Source organism: Sebastes fasciatus, chromosome 18 (genome assembly GCF_043250625.1).
Source record: "Sebastes fasciatus isolate fSebFas1 chromosome 18, fSebFas1.pri, whole genome shotgun sequence".
Classification (NCBI taxonomy): Eukaryota; Metazoa; Chordata; class Actinopteri; order Perciformes; family Sebastidae; genus Sebastes; species Sebastes fasciatus.
Genome location: NC_133812.1, coordinates 16,893,962 through 16,904,049, shown reverse-complemented (window position 1 = coordinate 16,904,049; position 10,088 = coordinate 16,893,962). Strand labels below are relative to the sequence as shown.

The window sequence follows — 10,088 nt, the reverse complement described above, 5'->3', positions numbered from 1 at the left end:
TGTATGTTTTTGTTTGTATTTTGTTCTTTTTATTATTATTATTATTATTGAATTGACGCTTTGGCAATATTGTTCACCTGACAGTCATGCCAATAAAGCAAATTGAATTGAATTGAATTGAATTGAATTGAGAGAGAGAGAGAGAGAGAGAGAGAGAGAGAGACACACATTCATGTTTTTTGGGGGGTTTTGGGGGGGGGTTATTTTATTTTTTTATATATACATTTGATATTGCAATATATTGTTATTAATTGTTTTTATCTGTTTGTATTACTGACACAACAAACTCGAATTATTTCTGTATTGTTTTCTACCATTTCGATGTTCTTTTTAAATATCTATATATTGTAATTTGCTTAATGAATTGTATATATGTGTATGTATATGTTTTTGTTTGTATTTTGTTCTTTTTATTATTATTATTATTATTGAATTGACGCTTTAGCAATATTGTTCACCTGACAGTCATGCCAATAAAGCAAATTGAATTGAATTGAATTGAGAGAGAGACACACAGAGAGAGACTGTAAAAGACTTATAACATCTCAAAATAAAGTAATACAAATAACTTGTATTTTTATTGAATATAAAAGGATTTGTAATTCAAAAGGAAGAGAGACAGAAATTGCTAAAATAGATTCAAGATTCAAGAGTTTTATATGTCACGTACTCATACAGGATGTGCAGTGAAATGTAAAGTGGTAGTGCTCACGAGATTGTGCAAAACAACATTAACTGTACACATATTTTAAAAATGAATGGAGAAAGTTACACATTTTATGTGATTTTAAGAAGGTCAGGAGACTAAGGCTATCTATTTTTGTTTCATTATCTGATGACTACAGATCATTTTTATTTTGTTTTTATTTATTCATTAATTAATTTATTCATTTATTAATGTATTTATTTATTCATTAATTCATTAATTCATTAATTTATTTATTTGTTTATTCATTTATTTATTCATTTATTTATTTATTTATTTATTTATTTATTTATTCATTCATTCATTCATTTATTTATTTATTTATTTATTCATTTATTTATTTATTTATTCATTCATTCATTTATTTATTCATTTATTTATTTTATTTAGCAGCTTCCATGTATCGTGTCGATGCCCCCTCCACACCAGATGGTGGCGTTTCGTTGTTCGCCAACCAACCAACAAAAACTCACGAAAGAAGAACACTTAACGACGTAATGACAAACTTGACTCACTTCCGTCTTCCGTCTTCTCTTCTCTTGTTTACATCCACATGAGCCTAAAAGCTGAGTAGAGAGAAGATTTTGTGAAGATGACGGACCAGAAAGCAGAGAACATCAGCTCCATCCCCATCGATGAGTTCAGCAACTTAAGAATCACATCCATAGGGACGTTTCTCATGTCTGTAAGTCACGTGTTATGTCCTGACTCGAGGAGCTAATAGACATATTATAGCTTTTAATTAACCATCTATTATCCACTATGAGCACTGATGTGTGTGTTTTCTGTTCTCAGGTGCAGTGGTCGGAGCCTTGGCTGATCGGACTGCTGGTGTTTCATGTTGTGTGTTTGTTTCTGACTGTGGTGACGTGCAGGTACTACAGAGCTCAGATATGTCACTTCCTGCTGATGGGTAAGTGAATAAAAGATTGATAGCAATAGGTCCTCTTTCTCCAGGTACTTTTTTTTTTAAATTTCAACATTACAGTATACATAGTAACAGCAGAAAACATTAAAAACATTTACATACAAAAGAAACATAGCGAAAACATAAACAAAGAGCTGTGTCAAACATAAAAGGACAACAGAAATTAAACAAAACCAACATAAAATAATAAAAAAAACAGAATAAAAAACAAAAAATAATAAAAAAAGACCACGCGGGAGGATGACAATAATTTCACTTAAAAACTTTAAAGATATTGCATGCATTCATCGTTTTCATTGCTTTTTTGTTTTGTGAGGAAGAAATTGTTGACAGATATAATTATATTTCTTTCATAAAAACAAAGAAATTAGGCTTTTTTTTGGTAAATTTAAACTTGTGAATGTGTAACTTTGCGATAATTAAAATTAAATTAATAAGCATTACTGTCTTTGTCACTGTAATCATAGCAACCAAATATAATATTTCTCAAGTACAGTGCAAAATCTGAGAAAATGTTAACAAGTTTAAAATTGACATATTTCCACAATTCACATGTATATTTACAGGACCAGAATAAATGAGAGCAAGTTTCAGGATGTGATTCGCAGAAGGAACAATTTGCATCTATGTCACTCTTTAACTTTTGTAAAAAAAAAAAAGACTGATAAGACTCAAAGACTGAATAACATATTTAAGATATCTCAAAATCAGTTAACATCAGTAAATCCTCTATACCTTGTTTTGATTTGTTCAACAAGAGCTAAAGTGGGAAAGTTTACTATTGCAGCTGACAAACTGTATTGTTATTGCAGTGCATATCATCAGTCTGTGCTTTTCATTGTTTACTGATTGATGTTATCTCTCTCTCACAGTTGTCCTGGTTTACACTGCTGAATATTTAAATGAGCTGGCAGCTATGAACTGGCGGTAAGACTATTGTTCAGCAGTATTTTGTTTTGTTACTTTCGTGTGTGAAATCATGTGTAGAGGCTCTGTTGTTCAAAAACACAACACATACAGTCATTGAGAAAATGTCGCTATTATTTTGCAGGTCCTTTTCTAAGTTCCAGTACTTTGATTCCAAGGGCATGTTCATATCTTTGGTCTACTCTATTCCACTTCTGCTGAATACGGTCATCATTGTGGTAAGCTTTACCGTTCATCCTCATCCTCGTCACATCAAATGAAACGTTAAAGACACTACTCGACACCTGACTGTTTGTGTTGCACGTTGACAGATGGTGTGGGTGTACAGGACCTTTTCCACTATGACCGAGCTGAAGACACTCCAGATCAAGCGAAAGATCCGCAGAGAGAAGAGAGAGAAGAGCGACTGATCTCTCTCCTTTATGTCCAAAAATGGGCTTCACTGGGAGGAATTAAGAATCCGTGTCTCTGCCGTGCTAATCCTGAATTTTGGAGGAGGAGGGCAGATTCCTGCTTGTGACCGTAAAAAGGATTTGATGTCGGTCAAGACTGGGTGTCCGTTTCTGGTAGCGAGATGCCGCTGAATATACTGTACACTATGGGATATACAAGGACCAAAGGACATTTACTGTTTTGTATTTAATGTTGTTTTAAAGTGTGTTGAAAGAAAAGATAAATTGTTTTATGAATGACTTTTATGTGACTGTTGATTTCAAGAATGTCGCAGCGCTTTAGTTAGATTTAAGACTGCAGAAGGGATTTAATATGGATCATGGAGAGGAGAAGAAATAACTTTGTCTTCAAGAACCAGGTGTTATCATGCTGTCATCCTTATTTGTGTAAGGTGGACTACAATAGGTTAAGCGTAAATCCATGACTGATCTTTATCAATCCATTGACAATTCTAATCTCGAGTCCTCTGCATTTTGTGCATCTCACAGGAAAGCCATGAGGCATTTACGTTGTTCAACAAACTCTCCACCGGCTACTGTGGGCTGAACTCACATCAAAAGACATCAGTGTTATGCAAGCTTAACTGTTTTTGCATCCCAGAACCGACAAACTCGTCTGACAGCTCTCACACAGTGTTGGGGGGGTGGGGAATAAAAAGGTCTTATGACCTGTCCGTAACCAGGAGGCACAGTCCTCCAGGAGGCACAGTCCTCCACGTGAGAGGGGTGGCGGTTTCAGGATACTGGGCTAACCTCTGTGCTTTTTCACATCAGACATTTTGACTAGTAAGCTCATGTATTACTAATAACATTGACAATGGCTCCGTTCTATTCAAATGTCCCAGTATATCATGATAGTGTGACATCCAACATGAATAATACCAGGACCCTGAGACTGAAACATGTAGATTGAATTCAGCCGTTGTTAATTACGTTATTTACACCTGCTTTTCCTGCTGCGACATGTCGGAGTGACACAACAGCACATTTCACTGCAGGTGTCATTAGTAGGTGTCAGTAGCAGCACCCAGCGTCCCTGAAGAAAGGCTAGTGTGCAGGCTTCATGTTGTATAAATCTGCTGGCCTCTTAGCCTCTTATGTCTTTATGAATTTATTATTATTACAAATCATGATCTATTAAAATTTGCATGGATTATCCGTGTATTAAATCTGCCAAATGCTTTGTCTCAACTAGTCCACTAGTACACTATGCAGAGATGTCTGAGGACCATTCAAAAACATTTCATTTTGAGAATTTTTTCAATAAACAAAGAGTAAGTGTAGCAAAATACATAATAAAAATTAAAACGTATTACATTTGTCATATACGTACAGGTACATACAGGAAATTTGACCTGCATTTAACCCATCCTAAGCATTTTTGGAGCAGTTGGCTGCTGCAAAGCAGCCGGAGAGTAACTTGGGGTTCTACATGCAGACAGTAGGAACTGGGGTATGTTTTGGTAAAAGGTTGCACTTCAACAATGAGATTCACGGTGGAGTGCTAGACCCAAAGTCCAATAAGCACAAAAATGCAATAGGGCAGCACATCCCAGATTTCAAAATCAAGGAGGACATTTCACTTGGCTCACATCACAATAGACATACGCTTACGCGTTTCGGTGTCCACTGACCACTTGATGATACAGGATCATCCGTAGGATTAGCCTATAATTAAAAATGAATGAGGTTTATTCAAGTGTCTCCTTATTGCCATCTAGTGTATTGTCTTAATAGTGAACCAATACCGGCCAGGAACAGTGTTTTGTGGAGCTCAACATTGTATGTAATGGGGTTTGGATCACATTTAATTATAGGCTATGCCTGTGATTGGTCCCTGTATCAGCTGTATCTACAGCCATGTGAAAAGAAAAGTGATTGATTCCCGAATAATTGGATCCAACTTCCAGCTGTGTGTTAACTCTGCCCTTGTGTATATTTCTGAACTGAATATTTATACTGTAAGCGTGTAAGCCTTGATTTTGAAATCTGGGATGTGCTCCCTTTTCACATTTTTATGCTTGTCGCACCGCCAACTTTGTGGTTAATGCTGGCAAAAGCAGTTTCAGTGTATATTCCTTTAGCAGCTGGCAAAAGCTGCTAAAGGAATATACACTGAAACTGCTACACAGTACGTCTGAAAGAGTCCAGTTCAGTCAGCCAATTATTTAAGTGTCCTTTTGTGTATGAACACTGCAGCAAAATGTGGAGGTCAATACACTGAAACTTCTTTATGGTTTCAATAAAGGCCTGGGGATGCGTGTTGCACCACCAGAGGGCAGTATGGACTAAATGACACAAGACAGGTCTACCGGTCATACAATCTGTTCTTTGGGAGACTTTTTAACTTTTTTTTATCAGGATATCTCACCTCAGACTTCCTACTTTTTTTATCTTATTCACATCACTCCTTATTCATTTCCCAGATGCATCTGATATACTGTACGTTGGTATGCTTTTCCTGCATTCATCTGTCAGGACCCGTTTACATGATTCATGAGCTACTGGAGTGTCATCATGGGAAGTTATCTGAGAGGACGGGGAGGAAGAAGAATGGGTGTGTTTTAATGGGGCAGGTGGTGTGTGTGTGGAGATTTGTCAAGGCTCCATCTCTCGTGTAGGACACACACACACACACACGACAGATGTTTAGTTTATGACAAAAGCATATTATTAGGTAGATCTCAATTAATGCAACTTCTCCAGACACTTGAGTCTAAATGAACAGGTACAAAAGAAGTTTGAGAAGTTGATTTTTCTCTGTGAAACTAAAGATTGGAGTGGACACTGTCCTCCGATATAAGTCGCAGCCAAATCCACCAGTTGATGTGTCTTGTGTTTCTCAGATATGGCTGCTTTCCTCTGGTTTGACATGCAGAGCTGTACATTGCACAACAGCAGCAGTCAGCTGCAGTCCTGTGGGGGAAAACACTTTGGATAAAAGAAAGAAGCACCTGTTGGAAGGAGGGTTGAGGAGATGACCATAATGTGTTCAGGCTGAACCTAGGGGAACAGTGTGCGTGACCAAGATCACAAGACGACGCTTTGAAGTGCATCTTAGAGCAAACAACTCATTGAACCTGGAGGCAGATGAGCTGCGAGAGTCATATCTATTGAGATCAAGTAGATAAAGTCTGAGTTCATTATCAAGTTGGCGAACTGACAAGTGGAAAAACAAGTAAACCCATCAGTAAATCCTAACTGATAAAGTTGCCAATCAGTGTAGGAGACTGACGCTGGCTATTGCACTAGGAATGTTGAAACTGAGCTTTAAGACACATAGACTTTCTTTCCCAGAAACTGACATGTTCATCAAGGATTTATCAAGTCAATACATGGCATGTGAGCTAAAGCTGAGGCCTTGTGCAGTTAAAATGTAACAGATGGGGAGCCGAGGGATGCACACTTATTGATGCAATGTATATTAGGAGTGTCTGAAATTCAATAAATTTTTGATTTATTTTATTAGTCAAATGTAGCCGCCAATTCCAGTGAAATGTAATCCCAACAGTTCCTTTAATTTGTGCATTGAAAACAAAATTCTTGCAGCACCTGGTTTAAATATCCTCGAACCATTATCTGCAGGGCCTTGCGGTCAGGTTTGGTTCCGTACCAGGCAGTGATGTTCCCCGTCAGGACGCTCTTGATAGTGCGGGATTAGAAATTTCTCAGTATTTGACGAGAATTTCCTCAAGAGCCTGAGGTGAAACTGTCTCTGCCTTGCCTCTCTCACCACTGAGTCAGTATGCAACGCCAAGTTCACGCCCTCAGTGATGAGAACACCAAGGTACTCGAAGCTGTCCACCCTCTCCACCGAGGACCCGTTGATATAAGGTGGGTGTAGTTCCTTCCTATCGGCTCATTAGTCTTGCTGACGTTCAGGAGTAGGTCGTTGCTGTGACACCAGCGGGGTCAGGTTCTCATCGTTGTGATCAGGCCCACCACAGCTGTGTCGTCAGCACACTTGATGATGGTGTTGGAGTCAAATGTGGCTAATTATAATGTTATCAATGATAATAGCACAATCCCATGGCAGGACGTTAACCCTTACAGGTACAGTGTGTAGGATTTGCAACCAGCTGAGTACTCCTCCGCTCACTCCTCCCTTTCCAAGACTGTGGTAGCGTGAGCCGCCGAGTGCAAAACCGTGGTTAACGCCGTTCGCCTCCATCAGAGGCCATCCTTACCATAACAACACTACTTTAAGAGAAACAGAAGTCAGACGGCAGCTGGCGGTACCACGGTTTTGTACTCTGCGGCTCACGTTATTGCAGTTTCACAAGCGTGTCGGAGAACTACAGTGGCCTTCAGATAACGTAAAAACGTGAAAGTCTCTCGCTAGAGCCACTGTTTGGTTTGTCCGTTCCGGGGTACTGTAGAGACATGGCGAACTCCCTGAAGAGGACTTGCTCCCTATGTAGATATGAATGGCTCACAATGATGAAAACACAATGATTTTTTGTTTCAGGTGATTATACACTAATGAAAACTTAGTTATGAATATTATATTCCATTTCTGCTAATAGATCCCCTGAAATGTTTCACACTGTTTCTTTAACAACTAGTTTTCCCCTTATACTGTATGAACCATTAAGTACCTTTAATATCATCTTAATATTATACAGTATTTTTTTATTCATTATGTTGTTGCAGCTCTTCATTGAAGCTATATTATGTTTACACTTATCTCTATCCATGTTTTTAAGCATGCAATACTCCTCCAAATGGATGTTGTGTGCATCTTTTTATATCCTTTTCCCCCTAATTCAGCCTGACATATTTGGTATTTTTGTTAACTTTGGGATCTCAACTAGAAATTAAAATAAAGTTATGTAGGTTTCAACAATGTTTGGCTGCACAGCATCAATTTGTAGCCTCATAACTGACCCACTGCTTGTATGGTTGTCCCATTAAAGGGGAACTGCTGTATATAAAGCCGTTGTTTCTCCAGAGGGAGCTGCTGCAAAATCTGATAAATTCCATGTGACATCATAAACTAATTAATGTAGAAGTTTCATGTATGAAAAACATTTCAACTGTTCACCTGCAAGCTGTCCTCACAACTCACAAACGTCTGGTTGAATCCACAGATCCTCGTCTTAATGACAGTGAGTGAAGCTTCTCCGTCAGCTTCTGTTTTAAACCCTGACGAGCATTTTTACTGCATTTGAGAGAATGTGAATAGGGAGATGTCGTATAGGCCAGAAACAGCCAAGGATGCTTTGTGTTTATATCTCGAGCACAGAAAGGAAATGAGCTCAAATTATGTTTTTGCCGTCTGTCACAATGTTCTCTCTCACTATTTCCATACAGTTTATGTTGGCCGCTGCGCTGTGGTTCTCAACATCTGTGGTGTATAATCTACTGGTGAATATATTTGGGCAGGACTCTGTATTTATTACAATGTTATGCTAATAAGAACTGTTTTAACCACTTTTCCACAAATCCTGTGCCGGCAGTGAAAATACCTTCCTGCAGGGCAGCAGAGCTGAAATATGGATGAACTTAAAGCATTTTTCTCTTCCATACCAAGTTTACATGTCGATTCTACAGTGTTAACAAACATTCATAACGTTCACTGTACTAAAAGCTTTTGCTACATGAGATTTGAGGTGAAAATGTGTGTGTAGTTGAGATCGAAATGAAGGCAGAGTTCAAAGACGGGTGTTGTCCGAGCAAGGGTGCTCGAAGTAGGGGGGTGGGAAGTAGGGGGGTAGGAAGTAGGGAAGGGACCCCCCAACTTTACGCAGACAGACACATTTAGCTGGTGAACATAGTGGAGTATTTAGCAGCTAAAGAACCAGAGATTTCCCTCAGGAGTTGGTGGAGACCAAAACAGAGCTAAAAGAATAATGAATATTGGATTTACATTCGTCATGTGGCTACAAACACAACTCCAAAGGAATGATAATGTTGCTCTGTAACATCTGGATGAGTAAATAAGCAGCTGTTTGCTAACAAGTTATCAACTTAAAAGGTTATGATTAGGGATGTCAATCGATTAAAATATTTAATCGCGATTAATCACAAGATTGTCCACAATTAATCGAAAATTAATTGCATATTTTTCATCTATTCAAAATGTACCTTAAAGGGAGATTTGTCAATTATTTACTACTCTTATCAACATGGGAGTGGACTAATATGCTTGCTATATGTACATGTATGTATATATTTATTATTGAAAATCAATTAACACAAAACAATGAGAAATATTATCCAGAAACCCTCACAGGTACTGCATTTAGCATAAAAATATGCTCAAATCATAACATGGCAAACTGCAGCCCAACAGGTAACAACAGCTGTCAGTGTGCTGACTTGACTATGACTTGACCAAAACTGCATGTGATTATCATAAAGTGAGCGTGTCTGTAAAAGGGAGACTCGTGGGTATCCATAGAACCCATTTTCAGTCACATATCTTGAGGTCAGAGGTCAAGAGACCCCTTTGTTCAGTTGATGTTTTATTCCAAATTTAGTGTAAGTTTGGAGCGTTATTTAAGCTCCTTTGTGACAAGCTATGACATGGTTGGTACCAATGGATTCCTTAGGTTTTGTAGTTTCATATGATGCCAGTATCTCTAGCTTTAAAACTGAGCGCGCTACAATGAATTTGCATCAACGAGTTATTATCGCACTAGTTATATGTCAGTGTTATGTTCACAAAAGCTATTCCAGTGCGCTTTTAGTTATTAATGGCAAAATGAATTGTACCAACTCAATAGTGTTATTTTGCTTTGACATATGGGGAGGGTGTTGCAATTTACCAAAGACAATATTATTAATATTAGGTTACTGGAGGAGGCCTTGCATTAAAAAAATAATTAGTCATCATCATATACAGTTATGTATATGATGCAATGTTACCGTGTTATCAAGCATTCATTAACTATTAAAACACTAGTTAATGCATCCTTTATAATGTAGACACACATTAATAAAAAAAAATTATAATAAAATGTCCTTATACTTGCTTACAACTAAATTAAAGTGTGTTTTAAGCATTTATTACTTATAAAGGGGGAAGAGGGGTTGAAATAAAATGTTACCCTGCAGCTTTGATCATTGAAGG

At 37.8% G+C, this 10,088-nt stretch overlaps 1 protein-coding gene across 1 annotated transcript; it reads left to right on the top strand.

Annotated features, from left to right (window-relative positions):
• The first annotated feature begins 1,195 nt into the window (after positions 1–1,195).
• tmem18 (transmembrane protein 18) lies at positions 1,196–3,254 on the top strand. Its single transcript, XM_074616421.1, has 5 exons — positions 1,196–1,391; positions 1,502–1,619; positions 2,507–2,561; positions 2,686–2,779; positions 2,873–3,254. Exons 1-5 carry the CDS (start codon positions 1,299–1,301, stop codon positions 2,969–2,971), a joined length of 459 nt encoding a protein of 152 aa, XP_074472522.1. The 5' UTR covers positions 1,196–1,298; the 3' UTR covers positions 2,972–3,254.
• The last annotated feature ends 6,834 nt before the right edge of the window (positions 3,255–10,088 follow it).